General features: G+C 38.4%; 1 protein-coding gene across 1 annotated transcript; it reads right to left on the reverse strand.

Annotated features, from left to right (window-relative positions):
* Positions 1 to 368: 368 nt before the first annotated feature.
* Positions 369 to 18,366, reverse strand: stpg4 (sperm-tail PG-rich repeat containing 4). Its single transcript, XM_067421409.1, has 7 exons — positions 18,306 to 18,366; positions 16,938 to 16,994; positions 16,167 to 16,424; positions 15,860 to 15,924; positions 12,725 to 12,770; positions 7,052 to 7,156; positions 369 to 3,686 (listed from the first exon to the last, which is right to left on the reverse strand). Exons 1-7 carry the CDS (start codon positions 18,354 to 18,356, stop codon positions 3,576 to 3,578), a joined length of 693 nt encoding a protein of 230 aa, XP_067277510.1. The 5' UTR covers positions 18,357 to 18,366; the 3' UTR covers positions 369 to 3,575.
* Between the last annotated feature and the right edge of the window lie 185 nt (positions 18,367 to 18,551).

Below are 18,551 nucleotides of genomic sequence, written 5' to 3' on the forward strand. Positions count from 1 at the left end.
CAAAATATGTAGCTTTGTGTTTTATATTGTATAAGTTTCAGGCCAACCGGCTAACTCACGTTATTACTCACTCACTGAAATCCTTCGGCTAAGCAGCTGTGAGCACTATTACCTAAAACTGTGTCTATTAATGCAGATTATCTGTTGGTCTTCTACTTTAAGTAAAAATAATGTAGCAAGATTTGTTTAACAAATGTTACATCATTTATTTGTGTTAGTGCTGGGCTAACATATGCGCTGCTATTGATATAGTTCTATTGATATAGTTCTTGCATGTGCCCCGCAATAAATTAGAAATATACACTTGATAATGCTTATGGTGAGGAATTACAGTTGCAACATCTCATAATGTACATCTAATTGAGCAGCATATCACTGAGAAACGTCCTGCTCAAGTCCTCATGCGCTTGAGGTTCAGGTTGAGTTCTTCCAATGTTTCATCATCGGACTTGCAATCAGCTTCATATGGTAAAATCATTGTCTTCACTACTGTCTTTACAGTGTGTACAGTCGCTGTGTGTGTATAAAGTCTGATACCACAGTTATGGTAATGGACGTTTAGCTTCTGAAACACAAGCTGTATGGTAGACCAATCATAAGAGACTGGGCCATCTGGCCAATCAGAGCAGAGTAGCTCATGGAAAGGAGGGATTTAAAGGAACTGTATGTAAGAAATGTATTTCAATTAATCATAAAATGACCCTGATATGTCACTATTGACATTATGAATTCATGTTAATTTCAAATACTTATATCACTGACAACAGTAGTCCGGTCAGGATATTGTCATTTAAAAGTTGTTGTTGCAGCCCTCAACTGATGTTGATGTAGACATGTTGTGTTTTGACCTGAAGCTCCACCCTCCACCTATCGACCAATCAAAAAGTCGATAGACAGGGCTCTCCCGAGGGGCGGGATAAATGGTTGTCTTTCAAACTTCCTCTGCACGCCGTGCACACAATTGGATAACGCTACAACCAACCAGAGCAACGAAGGTGAAGCCGAGCTTGTTGACAGATTAAACTTTCGACGTATACGGTCGGCAAAATTTAGAACACATCTTCCCTTCTTAAGAATGACTTCAGTGCCGTTCTTTGTTCTTTTCTCAGAGAAAAGCTTAACTCCAAGTCTTCCAGAGTCGCAGTCAAAGCTGATTCGAAAGACCTCCGCCGTTCGCCAGTTTCTGTGTTTACTAGAAGCATGCACACGCGCAACTCAGCCGTCATTATGTTAAGCCCCGCCCACCGACTCTATACACGATGTGATTGGCCCGACAAGAGTTTGCCGTTTACAGCTCAGAAGTGTATTGAGAGTTGCTAGATGACAGTCGCGGCAAATTAGATTTGCTGCCACTAGGGTGTGTCTAGATTTCTAGGCTAGGATCTGACAGGAATGGTGCAACAAATTATGTGAGTAAAACGCCTTTTTTTACATGTAGTAATTGTAGTCCGGGGGCTGTGTGTTTTCCAGACCTACCGAAACTTGATCTGGTTGCGCACGTGTGTGTGTGTGTGTGTGTGTGTGTGTGTGTGTGTGTGTGTGTGTGTGTGTGTGTGTGTGTGTGTGTGTGTGTGTGTGTGTGTGTGTGTGTGTGTGTGTGTGTGTGTGTGTGTGTGTGTGTGTGTGTGTTGGTGCTTATATTGATCGATCCCGGCAGGCCATGTAATACAAAAATAATATTCCAATCAATCGCAGGTGGATGAGAAATAAATAATTGTGTTTTTTTGATAAAGCCGTTTAATTTACGAGGCAATGATGCGAATCAGTGCAGTTGCCGCCTTAATAACCTCTCCCTCATGTGAACTGGCAGGGGCATAGATATGACAGCGGAGCTGAAGTTCATTAAATATGCAAATCTTCTACAATCATAGCCGTGGGCGTTTACTTCCAAGTCTCCAGTGCGTCGTGCCCATCAAAACCCAACGTTCAGAAGACTGTTTTCGAATGTAAAAAAACACACAAGCATCATTAGTTGACCTCACACAACAGTATAAAAAAATTCAAAAAGCCAGTTCATGGCACCTTTAAAGAGACTGATTTATCCGGTGAGTCGTTTGGGAATCATTGAAAAATTTGGTTATGTGTAATTTATATCATTAACTTTAACTTATCTTTTTTTTGTTGTTGTTGTCTTTAATGGATGTAAACCTGTTGTAGGAGACCTCCAAAACAAAAATGGGAGCCTTTAAAAAAGCATAATTGGGGCACATTAAAATAATTTATCCGTGCCTAATTTTCTCTTTTTTTTTAAAATCCATGGCCTTCTTGTAATTACTCGTGTGAGGACGGTACAACACATCACTCACATGAGATCGACCAATGGTAAACAACAACGATACAACAATCCAATAAATTCCTGAAAGACAAAATCAAGTCCCAACATAATTTTTTTCTTGTTTGAGAAGCCGTTTCACTCAGATATACGTCATCCGGTGTTAGACAGTGCTGCCATCTATCTCTGTAATGATCTGTGCATTAGTTAATTATAGAGGGCAATTTGTACAATAATTAATTCCCTTATTTAAACAACAACTTTGGCTACTCTGTTTTCATTTCTTTCCATCTTGTTTAAGGCACTCCTATTTTATTTTTTTAATTTTTTTTTATTGGACTGTTTGTCTTGGACTTTTTGCTTTTCTTATCAGCAAACAATACTATTTTACTACCATATGGCGGCATCCAATGAATTTGAGAATACTGTCTGAAGCTTAGTGAAACAGCGCTGGACACGTGATATCAACATGGTGAAATACATTGAGGGAGGTGACCGCACCATTTATAATTAAACACTTTTTATAGAAAACTATGAGTACAGTCCTCATCTCATGTGAGTAAATACAAGTCTTCACAAAACTTTACAGTGTATTTCTTAATGTCTACAGCTTTTTAAATCTTCACCAAACGACTGAATGCACCTTTAAACATTTGTATTGTATTAAGTTAGACAAATGGGAAATATGCATTATTTAACTCATGATCTCAGACATTTGGACCACACAGTAGCTATATAGATAAAATCCATTTATTAGATATAGACATAAATAATGCAACCCACGTGTACATCATTAATGTCCGCAGATTCATTCAAGACCTCAACAATAGCGTTAATCGAGCTATTGTGTGAGAGTGTTGTAAACAGCAGTTTTATTGTGTGACACTGATCTCTTTGTTCAGGCTGAATGAGTTATGTGAGTGTGAGAGTGATCACAAAGCTTTGTGCATTATATGGGCAGCCACACAGTCAGCTCATGACATAACAGAGATAGCATAGATAGCAGAGATCAATCATAATCTCACAATGTTGTTTGTTTTATACAGATCTTCTTCAAATGTATACTTATTTTATGTACCCTTTACCACAAAATCAGCATTAAATGTTTTTGTTGTTGGTGGTGGTGTTTTTTTTTTTTTTTTACATACTTTGATGTTAACACAATAACTGACATTAATGTTTCAACCACAATTCAACAGAGTCAGTCACATTCCAGCTGGCATGACCTTACTTTCAAACAAATTGGAAATATTACTAGAAGGAATACATATGGGAAGGTCAAAGACGAAAGTGAGGGCAAACTTCATGGTGTGTTGCGAAAAAGGAGGTCATAGGCCCAGTCCCCTTTGCCCTCAGTGCTGAGCCGTTGACCTTTGTGCCATGTGGGCTCATGCACACCTGGTCCGGGAGTTCCCTGTCAAAAACAGGCAAAATAACAAAGGTTTGTGACATTTGGGCCTATTTCTTACACAGGCTCAGTGGAAACATGTACCAGTGGCAACATTTCTGCAAAATACAAACCAAACTAATCACTGCAGTTTCCAACAGAAACACAAGAGGCAGTAAAACAGAAAGCACGTTTAGTAATTGATTTGACAGCTGATTTTGACATGGCTTCTTGCAAAATATAATAGTATGACCTCAAAATGCTTTTTACCATCGTTTGAAGTCTGAGCATACACCAATAAGATTTACTTTATTCTACACCATTGAAATCGTCCAGACTGCACTCTGGGGCTACTCAAGTCAAGCCATCTTCATTTATACAGCGCTGTTTTACAATACACATTGGTTGCTTCTCAATTCTTATTTCTGCATCCTCGTTTCCTTCCCTAGCTTCCTTTCCTTTCACCTTAGCTCCACCCTTTCAGGATGAGAGGGAAGAATGGGAGGAAAAGACGTGAGGACGGAGGAATTTAATCAAGTGAAATGATATATCCTCGTTCCCATTAACGTCACTTCAAAGTGTCATCAATTAATGTTGACTGCACCACTGGATTTAGTCGGGATTATTGAACATTAGATTTATATTGTGAACTTCAACCTCCACAAAATACCGCATTTGTCCATGTTTTATTTAATATTAACAGTTATTGTTAACAACTAATTATTCCCAGTTATGAACTGCTTTTTATTCGTTGTATAGTATTAGTTTTTTATTTGTTTCTCTATTTGTGTCTTTCATTTTCTTGTGCTTTGATATAATTCTGCAACTGTCAGTTATTGTTATTTGACATACGTTTGTCTTGTACATAATAATAATGAATAAGCTGTATAGCACGATGTGAAGGGGGAGGAGAATTAATGTGTGCGTCACGTTTTGTCGATAAAACACTTCCGCAAAGGATACTCCAATGTATCCTCGCTCATGATTCCTCAGGAAGCCTCCTCACTCCTCCATCCTCGCCTCCTCACGGTGCAATTAGAGAATTGAGATCTGCTACAAGATGGCTGAGCTCCATCGGTTTCCAGGTCATAGGATGGAGGACAGAGGAGCGAGGAAACGAGGAGGGATATTGAGAACCACCCATTGTTTCAAAGCAGCTTCATGGTGATAAAAGGAAATGAATGGAAGAGATATTGTTTTGGCTGTACAGCAGCTCTAGAAAAAAAGTCATTTTCTAGTTTAAGTTTTAAGTAAGTTTTTGATTTATTCATTTCGGTTGTAAAAATCATTAGTTATTAACTTAGGGGCCGCTTTCATGACACCATTATACTATAAAGACTCTGTACTTACACATGTTTGAGTTCGCAGATACTGAAGCGACAATTACCCCCATCCTCCCCACCACCACCAGGATGGCCCTGTCCATACCCTGCCGGGGGGGCGGCTGCGCCCCTGCCCTCGTCTTCAGGCAGGAATTGCAGATCCGAGACCCTCGGATTATGCTCTACGGACGGGGTCTACGCCAAATGACTCTGTACACTATCAGCTTGCAGAGCCGTTAATAAATGCACTATTGTCAATATATTTCTCCCGAGTCTTTCTGGTAGAACTATCATGATGTCATTTCAACCAGCTGTCAGCAATTGAGAAAATGAACATGTCTATCAATCAGCTCAAGTGGAAGATCACATAAATACCCAGTCAACTCATTAATGTTCCTTAACAGGTTTTCAGCATTCCTCCACCACCCCGTCTTCCTCACACTCACCTGGTTACTTTCCTAACCAGAGATACGTGGGGAGAACTCTGGGTTCGGGCTGAATGCAGAGCTCAGAATACCATTTATTCTATCAGACTTATTTGTAAGTGTGAACTCTTAAAAACTTTGAATGCGTTCTGGCTGTTCATTTACATGATAACAGAGTTTTGGTGGCCTGAGGACGCAAACTTTGAAAACATACAGTTATAATCTGTGTAAACTTCAAAAACGGTGATGCATGCGTATTATGAGTTTAGTCTATAGGCATGTGCGTTTGAATGAGTATGCACAGGCATTGTGTTTCTTTACAAAGTGAAATCACCAATTACTTGTCTGATTATGCATAATACAGCATTTTCAGTCGTTTCACTTTCCACTGATCTGTGTAGATGGGAATTATTTTGATAATGTCACCTCATCTTTACAAAAAAAAAAAAAAAAAAAAAAAACTTTTGTTGTGTCGATGAGGCCTTCACAGGGGAGAGTCTAGTTGACACAGTCTCTGCTGACATATCAGGGCTGTGTTGTGGTCGTGTCTAGGCGCAGCTCCACCGTCTGATCTGGATATGGCCTGGATCTGGCTGACTACAGTAAACCTCGGGATAAACAGAAAGACTAACATTAGTGTAGATGGCATTCTCACACCTCATTATATCAGGTGTTATGGGAAGTGTTCCCAGTTCTGGCAAACCTAGTTGCTAATGCAGCCTAACAATAATTGTACATGTTTTGAATTATAGAAGTTCAAAATGTGTTATTTAAAAGCGAGGTTAAAGTGTTTTTTTTTTTCTTCTAGATTTAAACTGACATTAATGTGTGTCTGCTTCCCAAACAATGCTTGGAAGACAGCATTTATGTTCTAAAGAGGGGAAGGATCTTCCGCCAGCAGTTTATTTTGATATTCTAGGTATTTTCATCTGGCCAAAATTTTGAGATTGCGATAGACTTGAAGGACTATAATGCGTTCAGAGTGTGAAACTGTGAAACACGAGTTACAAAAAAGCTCAAAGACTTCTAGAAACAAGCAAAAATGTCATGTTTGCTTCAGCAATTACGTTTTCATGACACATTTGCTTTGGTTAACACATCGGGTAGGTTTAAGGTTTAGTGTAGGTGTACGTTATTTTAAAATGTGATGGAGCATGCCGTCCACACCGGCAGGTCTTGCGCATTCACCGCATACAACTGCCCACACTACGGTGATGGGATTATTGCTGTACACACCTTCATGCTCATGTGGACGCTTAACATTTTAGCCCCACTCACCGGACATTTCAATTCAGTACTGTGGTGATACGTACAAAAAAAACAATGTAATAAAACATTTCCAGATACACTGTTTCGGATAAAACTGAACATGCTTTTAGTGTCACTGGACATTTCACTTTGAAACTGTTGCAAAACATGCACTACTTAATGTAATTTTGCAGAAATGTTACCACAGGATGTTTCCCAATGAGTCTGGGCTGCCCATTTCACTTAATAATGTGCACATTCATCCTATTTATGATAAACAATATACTGATTTTGGTGTAATAACTCAATGGCCCTTAGGCTAGTTTTGCTGTTGTAAGACATAATGTAATACATAATGTAGAGTTTGTTATTGAACGTGTATAGAAATGGAGCTCACCGAGTGCACACTGTAAAGCCGTGGTACTGTAGACCTAAAGCAGGAAGTGACTGCAATGCCTGTGCTTGGCCTTGGGTTATAATGTCCAGGAGCTGGTCCTTCCTTCTGAATCCATAAATGGAAGTCAAGTCAACAAAAGAAAAATTCAAATTGAATTTAATTAACCAGGTGATGGAATAGTTCACCCCAAAATTGTCACGTGAACTACTTTTATGAACCTTTCATGGAGCTCTTTTTGGGCCTTATTAATTTAAATTGCAATCCACTTTCATTATATAATATAGTCATTAAAAGCCACTTTGATATTCTGATAAACTTGCTCTTTTGTGTTCCACAAGCTAAACTATTCCTTTAGATTAGAAGATCAAAAAATCTAATTAGTGAGCTCCAAAAAAAGCTATTAATCGACCTGAGCTTGACCGGATAATCATAGATATAGATCTATTTATGTGCTTTCAAAGTCACAGTTGAGAATAAGAGCTTCCACTGCTCTGCGCCTGTGCTACAGAAGCTGTCTGCTATCATTGCATGCCATTTGATTCCACCAGCGGCCTCACTTGATCCAGCTGGCCTGTGCAGTGGTGTGTGTGGCGGGTTGAACCGTGCCGGAGGTGTTAATGCTGGGGAACTCACTTCCCTCTGCCTGCTTGCTCATTAGGTCAGCTTCCGATGCTTTTAAAGGCATCCGGCCGCTGCGCCCTTCTTCTATGGGAAGCCCAGCCAGCTCTGCATTCCCCTGGACAAGAGTGGATAGCTGTGCAATACTGCACATGTCTGAAGAGGCACTGAGCTATTATTTCATTATGTGTGTGACTCCTGTCTATAAAAGCCAGATTCAACACCCTCCAACACAAGCTCCTCACAACTCAACACAGAAAAAACAGCATATCAATATAAAAAAATAAAAAAAGAAGCTTTCTCTGTATTTTCAAATGCCTTAAGGTAAACCTGTGAAAAATCAACAATAACATCTCTGCAAAGTACCACCTACACATCCATGTGAATGAATGGAGAACACAAAGAGAAAATAGCTTACACTTTTCTCCTTATCAAAAAAAAAATACCACAGTAATCTTAAATGTCTTTTCTTGAGTTTCAGAGAAAAAATATCACACTGTACTCACTGCCCTGGATAGCAGAGATATCAATATAACCTCAAACATTTCTCATCAAATTACATGTGATCCACATTTATTTTATAGCTTGATGCAAAACGGGCGAGTGTATTTATGATTGAGTCATTGAATCATTCAATCATTCAATCAACTGATTGTTAAAAAAAAAAAAGCAGATTCATCTGCAAACAAAAGTAATATAAAACTCCACGCTGGTCGATACGAATTAAGTTTGTGAAATGTAATTACATGGACATTTTTGTTTTTGTTTTTTATTTGTTTTCTCTGTTGCGTTCAGTGTTTTCTTCCGGAAACAACGGACCATATGAGATTCCAAGTCACAGTTCATCACAGAGCGCTCGTGCATCGACGAGTCGAGACTGTTTTCCAAGATGGCTTCTGTCTGTGAACACGTAATGCACTGTGTTTATAAAGTATCTTCTTATTAAACTGTTTGTACACTTACAAAGTTCGCAATGCTTCGGTTTGCATGTAGGGACCCTCATCATGCTACTGTGTTAGTGTGAGGCTATTTTGAGCCTTGTTAGTGGTGTTAACTAGCGATTTAATTTCACTACCCTGTGCCCCATAGACTAGCGTTATAAGCTAATCTGTTTTTAGAGACAAAACACTTTACATTCGATTTCCATGAAAATGCATCCCAGAGAATAATCTGTAACCATCTAGTAATTACCTCTAGGTTCATTTCTCACCAGAGCTGTCCTTTAAGATCACAGCTTTGTGAGCGTTACACACTTTCAAAAATGAATTAATAATTATTTTAATTATTTATTATTATTATTTTTATTTTATTTTTTATTTTATTTTTTTTTTGGGGGGGGGGGGGTATTACAGCTATATAAGACAACATATACTAACACGTTTATCACTTTTAGCAGTGTTTTATGTAACTTCAAAGGGTTTCCTGTAAAATGACACCAACATTTTGAACTTATACGACTGTATGTGTGTAAGGGAAGCTTTTCAATTTGGGTAGGCCAAATCCAGGCAGAAATCCCAAAAATGGTCCTGGATTTTAAGAGGATAAAGTAAACTAACCCTGAAACATGAGCTGCTCTGGAGAAGGTTGTGTTCAGAAAATAAGTTTCTGTGGCTTCTTACATAGCCTGAAAGTTACCTTTTAAAGTTAAAGTTTTTAGAACTGAAAATTGAGGTTATCCACATATGTTTACTCTTAAACATACTCAGTGTGCCACATAGCCAGCTTTTTATGCACATGCATCAGTCACTTTATGAGGTACACTTGTTCAACTGTTAATTAACGCAAATATCTAATCAGCAACATAATGCATTTAATTAATTCGACCTTGAAAGAACAATCTCGGAAGGATGCGAGGACACAACTTTGTGAGAATTAAGATGTGCTACGATCTTGTTTCTCAGCTGACCATCCCAGCATGTTATAGCAGCATAGTATAAGTAATACTTAAAGGTCTCGTTCTTCGCGTGTTTTCGAAGCTTTGATTATGTTTACAGTGTGCAATATAACATGAGTTCATGTTTCGCGTGTAAAAAACAGTTTTTTCACACAATTTACTTATCTGTACAGCTGTTTCCTCTGTCCTAAAAATGGCCTGGTGATTTCCTTGTTCTATGATGTCCCGCCTTCAGATACGTAACGAGTTCTGATTGGGCCAGCGCTTCCCGTGTTGTGATTGGACAGCAGCTTAGCGCACTTTGCCTGGAATGGTCCCGCCTCTTACCATAACGGGGAGATGCAAGCGCTGAATGCGCGCTCTTCTCCACGTGGGAGAGCAACAAGCCCACGCCCCCTTTTTTGCTTGTTCTTGTTGGCGGAGGGTTAGTCAACAAACGGTTCTAGTGACGACATTACATCCCTGCACTTCCTGCTGTAGTCCAAACCTGGCCGTTCGCTGTAGGCTTTGAAAGGGAACTTCTGTTAAATAAAATATCTCGCTTGGCATTGAACTTTGAGCTTTATATTTTTACAGGTATTATTTATGCTCTAACAGCAACATTACACACTAGCTAAAGTTTGAAAGATGTGATCGCGAAGAACGGGACCTTTAAACTAATACTTATAATACTTCTTCCCGATTCATCAGATTTTCTTGACCATCTCTACATGCCTAAATGCATTGAGTTGCTGCCTATATTGGCTGATTCATTTTTAACTGTTGCATTAAAGACATCGCACTTGAACAAGTTATTAGTCTGATTATCATCACAGCTGTGGCCGAATCAGCTGCAGCACTTATGTTGTTTAAATAATTTCGCAGAAGAAATATCTGAGGCAAATATTTGAAATATCCTGGAATACACAGCATGATTTTTGTACAGATTGTTGGCCCAATTTGCAGCCAAGGCTAATTAACAAAAGTTAGAGCCAGTCTGCAGGCTGTCACAGCTGACATATTTCACATACAACTGACATACAGCTGAAAAATGTGTGGTGTATGATGGGCAGACTCCAGATGATTAAGCTTAAGATATTTTCATCCAGTCAGAGGATATCAAACATGTTTGATATTTTGAGCCGATTTTGGAACACATTGTTTTCAATTCTCATGCGTCTCCTAGCAACAAGGCACGTTTCTGCATGAGTTTAGTAGCTTTTCAACCATTGGGCAAAACTGTTCTCTTTGCTTAACTGTTCCATTCTGTGCTGATCCGGATATGTTTTCATTTTTCACTGTGGGGCTGGTAACACTGCTCTTTGGAGGCAGGCCCACACTAGAAGATCTTATACGTTTTTGAATATCTGAGAGACCACAAACATGACGATGAAAAAGTCATAGATTTAACAGTTTTGTTCCTATATGTGGAGTGCTGCAAGACACCACAGACTACACACTACCATATTCCATTCACAAACAACCAGATTCCTGACTGTGAATACAGGAAATCTCTTCTAGTTAAGCCTTTAGAGATAAATGACATGCGAAGGCCTATTGATGATGCCGATAATACTGTTTGGACTGCTTTTTACAGAAAATTCACTGGGGACAAAATAAAAAAGTCATCTTATGTTTCTTTCTTCCATCCTCTAGCTTTCTGATTGGGTATTGTTTGTTTTCTCGTGAGGATCTCCAGAGAGTGTGCTTGTTTGTCCTCTGGATTCCCCCCACACAAAAGGATTTCTGATCGTAAATATTCAACATGTTAAATATTTACGATTTTAAGATCGGGGTGCCTGCGAAATTCTTCCGATCAGGTTCAATCACTCTAAACACACCTCACACCACAGGAAAGTCTGATAAAATGATCTCTAGAACCATCAAGATAATCTTACCTGGACTGTCAAATAACCATCGGCCCGATTATCTTAGTGTGTGGGTGATTTTACTATTCTTAGAATCTTTTAGCCCATCTGTGGAAAAGCGTCTTTTGTTGTGTTCTTAACAACTTTAAAGTCTGGTATTCTCAGTCATTCAGCATATGATCAATAAATCAATCAATTTATTTAGCACTTTTACAATGATGATTGTTTCAAAGCAGCTTGACAGTATTAAACAGGACAATATTGCAACAGAATTTAATTTGGCTGTACAGTCGTCCTGGAGAAAACAGTGATGTTATCAGCTTATTTTAATTTTTCATAGCGACAATGTTGGCCAGATCAGTTATAGTTTATAGAATTAAATAAGACCTAGTGAGTACATTATATTTGTATATTTAGTCTAATAACTTAGATCATAATTTTAGTATCCCATACTGAGCAAGCCAAACCAAAGGCGACAGTGGCAAGGAACCAAAACTCCATTAGGGCATGATGGAGAAAAACAAACCTCGGGAGAAACCAGACTCAGTCGGGATGATACCCAATGTTTCTCTATAATAATTTAAGTCTGCAAATATATGCCTAGTGTTTTAAATCTGCTCAGATATGTAAAAGTCTTGTGTGTATCCCAGCCTATAGACGCTATATGGAAGATCAACCTCTGAGTAACACAGTTTTGCTGTTGCTCTGTCATCTTAAGAATAAGCTTGAGGTTTATTTGCTACTTAACCTTTGACAAAAACGCTTGTCTTACATGAAACGACACCTTTCTACAACCACACAAAGCCCTAATGTTTACCCTAATGAGACCCAGAGGATGATTTAGCGTCCTCACTTTTCTGTCAACACCAGACAGCTGCCAACACAGCTCGAATAACCAGCCAACACTGCCACTGAAGCCACTGAAGCCTCAACATTGATGCGCAGCAGTGGACCTCACTCACCGGAACAGAGATGCTTTACAAAACAATCTGGGGTAAAACAGGCTAAGCATTTAATACACTATAAAAAATTCTGGGTTAAAAACAACCCAAGTTGGGTTGAAAATGGACCAACCCAACAATTGGGTTGTTTTAACCCAATGGTTGAGTTGTTCTTACCCAGCAATTGGGTTGTCTTAAGCAACATTTAACCCAACCACTGGGTTAAAACAACTCAACCATTGGGTTAAAACAACCCAATTGTTGGGTTGGTGCATTTTCAACCCAACTTGGGTTGTTTTTAACCCAGCATTTTTTAGAGTGTATACACATAATAAGTTAGACTATATTATTCACAATGAAACCGGACACTTACTGGAAGAAAGCTGACCCTTTGTACAGCTGATCGGAACATCATTTGTCTGCAATAAGAGACGAGTGTCATAAGACAAGACAATAACATGGTGCAGACGAGGTTGGAGGAGAGGAAAGAGTCAACAAACACAGGTGAAACACTACAGACCTCAACAATAAGGATTCTTCTATTTGTTCAATCAGGCTGGTGCTTCAGATTTGTTCTTACTAATACTTTCAGTGGGCCACTACAAAATAATGCATTTTGTTTTTCATTTGTGCTAGAAAGAAATGGCTAGTTGCCATGTGGTCTTCTATAATTCCCAAGGGTGTGAAATACTGTATTTCACACTATTTTGCTGAATACTTCTACATTTACTCAACAACTCTTTTGATCTGGCCATTATGATGTAAGTCTGTCCTCTTATTTCCTCTTATTTTTGGGGAAAATCTCCCCTGGTTTGTGATTTCTTCAGTAAATTTCCAAAGTTAAGAAAAACACATTTTTACTTTAAACACTTTACATTTTCTTTTCACATTAAATTGTGTAAACATCTTTACTTTCACTCAATCATGACTAATGGGTGGGGCGGCTACTTTAAGGTTTGTCAGTAAACAGCCCCTGATTGGCTAACATCATCACATAGGAAACCAATGCCCACTTGCTATTGTGTTTTTTAAAAAATAGTCCAAGACAACGCATTATGAAATCATTATGGTTTTTGATGCAACTGCTGTCAGAGTCAATAAAGTTGGCTGCCTCATTCCTCAACAAAAGTTTCTTGCAAACTACAAAAAAAAAAAAAAAAAAATGCTCCGAACCCAAAAAGTTTGACATAGGCCAAATTATGATGTCCGTCGACTGGTTCTAGGTTTCAGAATACACAGTGCAATGCAGTTTGTTGTGTATGGAGCTTCAGCCACTGACCAGTCACAAGCGCTAACAATGGAAGAAGGTGGCCTGGTCTGATAAATCACATGTTCTTTATCATGTGGATGGCCGGGTGTGGGTGTGGGTGTGTCACTTACATGGGGATCACATGGCACCAGAATTCACTATGGGTATAGTGAATTAATATAGTATAGTGATCCCTGACTTGGGTCCTGCCATCCATGTGGATATTACTTTGACACGTACCACCTGCCTAACCAGACCATGTAAACCCTTTCATAGAAACAGTATTCCCTGGTGGCTGTGGCCTCTTTCAGCAGGATAATGCACCCTGCCAATGCAATAATGGTTCAGGAATGGTTTGAGGAGCACAACAACGACTTTAAAGTGTTGACTAGGCCTCCAAAATTCGCCAGATCTCAATCCAGTCGAACATCTGGGATGTGCTGAACAAACAAGTCCAATCCATGGAGGCTCCACCTCACAACTTACAGGAATTAAATGATCTGCTGCTAACATCTTGGTGCCAGATACCACATCACACCTTCAGGGAGTCCATGCTTTGATGGGTCAGGGCTGTTTTGGCAGCAAAAGTGGGACACACAATATTAGGTCATAATGTTGCTTGATCTGCATATACACTGTGTCTATATATATATATATATATATATATATATATATATATATATATATATATATATATATATATATATATATATATATATATATATATATATATATATATACCACCACCACCACCACTGGCTGCTGACAATGTATAATGTGTTTTGTGCATGGGCACTCCCTTGAAGATTATCCTTTGTATCTTGGTTTGTGGATAAAAGACGATTATTCTCAGTCTGAGTCATTTGTGTTTGGCGTGCACTGTCAACATGAAATACGTCTGCTTTAAAAAATGTAATTTGGCAAATTTTAAAATGAACTAGTAAACGTAAAAAGGCTATCTCACCCTGCACTGACGGACACAGAACAACATGTCTGTTAGGCTTGCCACCTTCATTGTGGCAAAATAAGTAACACCCATTCAGAACATTCACGATAAATGTTTATGTACACTATACAGTTGCATACAAACATTTTAACATTATTATATCTGAAAATAAATACCAGTTGAATATCATAGCTCTGTTGGTCATTTTAACCTCTTAATAGTATAGCAATATACCAAATGAGAATGTTCCCTGTATATTGTTTGCAATATTATTTGGGAGAGATTTTTTTTTACTTAAGAAAATCAAACCATTGGCATCTACAGGTATTATTGTGAATAATCAGCTATAGGTATTGACAGAGAAATTTAGTATGGCTGCATAACTAGTTCACTTTTTAAAACTTGATGTTGAATACATGTTAACCTATCTGTCAATTAAAATGTTTGGTAACACTTTATTTTAAGGTTCTCGCTATTAAATAGTTGCTTATTACCATGCATATTACTAGGATATTGGCTGTTTATTAGTACTTATAAAGCACATATTAATGCCTTATTCTGCATAACATTATTCTACATCCCTTAATCATACCCAATATCTAAACTTAAATGCTAAAAAGGTTACTTTACTAACTATTGACAAGCAGTAAATTAGGAGTTTGTTAAGGCAAAAGTCATAATTAATTGTAATTATGTTTCCCACACTAAAGTGTTATCAGTTTTGTTTTTTCACTAAAAAAAGTAGTCAATATTTTGCTATAATAGCTGGACATATCATCATTATTATGCAGCTGTAAAGTAATGGCTGTGTTTTTAAATTTAAAACTTTAAATGGAATACAATGATATACTGTGATTATAATTTTAAAGCTTCCATCACTAGATTCATTCTCACAAGTTCAACAAAACATTATCTATCCCTGCAGCAGTGTCATCCTGGATCACCAACACTATTTGCTGTCTGGGATGTCAACCAACCTGATAAATTCACATTGGTTAGGTTTCAAAAAATTGCAAAAACAGTGTTCCGTTAAGTACAATACAGAAAGCCAAATTTAAAGTCTATAAAACACATGTATTTGAGCAAAAAGTAGAAAGGCAAGCTAAAGTCTCAAACTCTCTGACGCTGACCCCGGGTCATTGGACCATCCTTTTTGATGAGGCCTGCATTAAAGCATCTAAGGGATGTCCTGTGAACTGCCTGAAGTTAAGGAAGAAACTGAGAACGAGATAGAAAAACATTGCAGAGCTGGAGTGTGTGATGTTCTCTGACTAGCAGTGTGTGAAAGCGTGCTGAGCATGATGGCAACTCACTTGCAGGGTGATTTGGGGACAGGCTTCTCCATAACATCATAATGACCGGGTGAGAGGTTAATATCCTGTTAAATACACACAAACATTAATAAATCGACCAATTGTTTTGACATACTCATTCATATTCTCAAAGGTGAACGCTTTACTCCAGCCACTAATATCAGATAAATATTTCGGTTTTGCTTTTAGTATCAGTCACCAAAGAATTCATTGTATGGAATGTAAGATAAAATGTTAGACCTCAATAACCACCCTGAGGAAGGTTTATATTATTGGGGAGATGTCCCGTTCATTGTGATTGACTGACCTTATCCCTGAGGCCTAAAGTGAGGTTGTCAGGTCTGGGGCTGTTTTTAAAAGAGTAAGTTGCCTGGCGCCGCAGAGCCTCATTGGTTGAGTCAGTAAAGTTATACGCCCCGGGCAATAGCAGATCCCCAGCTCGACGTACAGTCGGCATGAGGGTGTTTCGCCCGGAGCCTTTGAAGCTGTACGTCTTAGGCACCGGGTTGAGTCCTGACTCCTCTATGAAGTCTCGGATGTGGTAACTGCCAGGAATTGGATAGTTCTGGTGGTAGAAAGAGGAGACCTCTTTTACGCCTGTTTCACAACTTGCATAATTTCTGGCTTACTACACTGAGTATGTCCTTTAGTAAAAGCCAACTTATAAAATGGTTATTGAGTGAAGTCATTGTTTATTACAACACATTGTGAAATCATATAAATGACTATAATCTATATAGCACAGAGCCCAAAGTGTAATAAACTACTTAAATAATCTGGACTGATTGCATGATTGTACTGATAAACAGGTTTAAAGTGCATATATTTTCATTACAAAAACACTTGCAGCTGTGGTTACAGTGCTGCTTGCAGGCAGTGTGAAAGCTGTAAACTCTTAATCGAGCATCAAAATGAATACAATCTGCGTTCATGTGTGGTGTAAAAGAGGCCTTATTATTTAAGAGGCCATTTGTACACCAAAAGTACACTTCATATTGTGTTGTCATTCAATAAATTTGTTTTAGGACAAGTATTCTTGTTACTTCTACATCTAGATCTTTTGTAAAATATCACCTACCTTAATATTGTTTCTCCACCAACCACTTCTGTCAGTGAACATTTCTTCTTTCTGGTTCTGGAAAAAAGAGCACTGATCACTAAAATATACTGTATACCGATCATGAACTTTATGACCACCTTCCTAATATTGTGGTGGTCCACCTTTTGCTGCCAAAACAGCCCTAACCCGTCGATGCATGGACTCCACAAGACCCCTGACGGTGTGCTGTGTTATCTAGCACCAAGATGGTAGCAGCAGATCCTTTAAGCATGCCTTAAATTTAAAAATGTGAAAAAAAGATATGTGATTCATCTGACCAGGTCACCTTCATCCATTGCTCCGTGGTCCAGTTCTGATGCTCACGTGCCACTTTTGGTACTTTCCGCGGTGGACAGGGGGTCAGCATGTGCACCCTGACTTGTCTGCGGCTACACAGCCTCATATGCAACAAAATGCAATCACTGTGAATTCATAGACCTTTCAGAACCAGCATTAACTTGAGCAATTTGATCTACAGTAGCTCGTCTGCTCATCTAATTGGATCACACAAGCCAGCCTTCCCTCCCCACGCGCATCAATGAGCCTTGGCCACCCATGACCCTTGGTCACCAGTTCACCACTGTTCCTTCCTTGGATCATTTTTAATAAGACCACTGCAGACTGAAAACCCCACAAGAGCTGCGGTTTTGGAGATGCTCTGACCCAGTCGTCTAGCCATCACAATTTTTTTAACTTGTGCAACAAAATGTTCACTTGCTGCCTAATATATCCCACCAACATGCACCATGATGAAGAGATAATCAGTGATATTCACTTCACCTGTTAATGTTATGCCTGATCGGTTTATATGCGCTACTGTTTGCAGTTGGTGAGATTCTATTATATTCACAAAGGCTGAATTTGTTTGATCAAAAAAGTGAAAAACTAATATTGTAAAATATTATTCGAATTTATAATGTGTTTTCTGAATTTTTAAAATGTAATTTGCTGAATTCTCAGCAGCTGCCAAATTGTCATTATCATTACTCCAGCCTTTAGTGTCACATACTGTAATCCTTCAGAAATCACTTTAATATGCTGATTTGCAACTCCAGAAACATTATTATTATCAATATTGAAAACAGTTGTGCTGCATAAACTGTGATACATTTTTACAGGATTCTTTGATGACTAGAAAGTAAAACTAAAAAAACTTTTGTGACATATATGTCTTATTAAACAAAAACGTTGAATGGTTGTGTTAAGAAAAGGTGCGCATTGAGCCAATCCTAATCAAACACAGCTGAACAAGTAAATGGAGGTATTCAGGATTACTAGAATATTACTGAACCTGCACTATCAATTCTTATGCACCAACCTTCCTCCACAACAAATGTGAAAACTTACCCCATCTTGACATTTCCCTTTGGGTAATGTTTTCTCTCTTCCTTTGGCCATAGTTCTGTCGTTCTTGTTTGTTTTCTGTAACAGACACCTGAACAAGAAGCGTTGCTTAGATACTAGAACTATTTAACTATTAATCGAGAGTACTGGATACACAAGTTTCTGCTATTTGTTTGCTCTCTTATTATTTAGTTTTTTACTGATTTTGTTTCATATTGGGTCGAAATTCTCAGTGCGTTTGTACATCAA

This window comes from Pseudorasbora parva, chromosome 17 (assembly GCF_024679245.1).
Source record: "Pseudorasbora parva isolate DD20220531a chromosome 17, ASM2467924v1, whole genome shotgun sequence".
Lineage (NCBI taxonomy): Eukaryota > Metazoa > Chordata > Actinopteri > Cypriniformes > Gobionidae > Pseudorasbora > Pseudorasbora parva.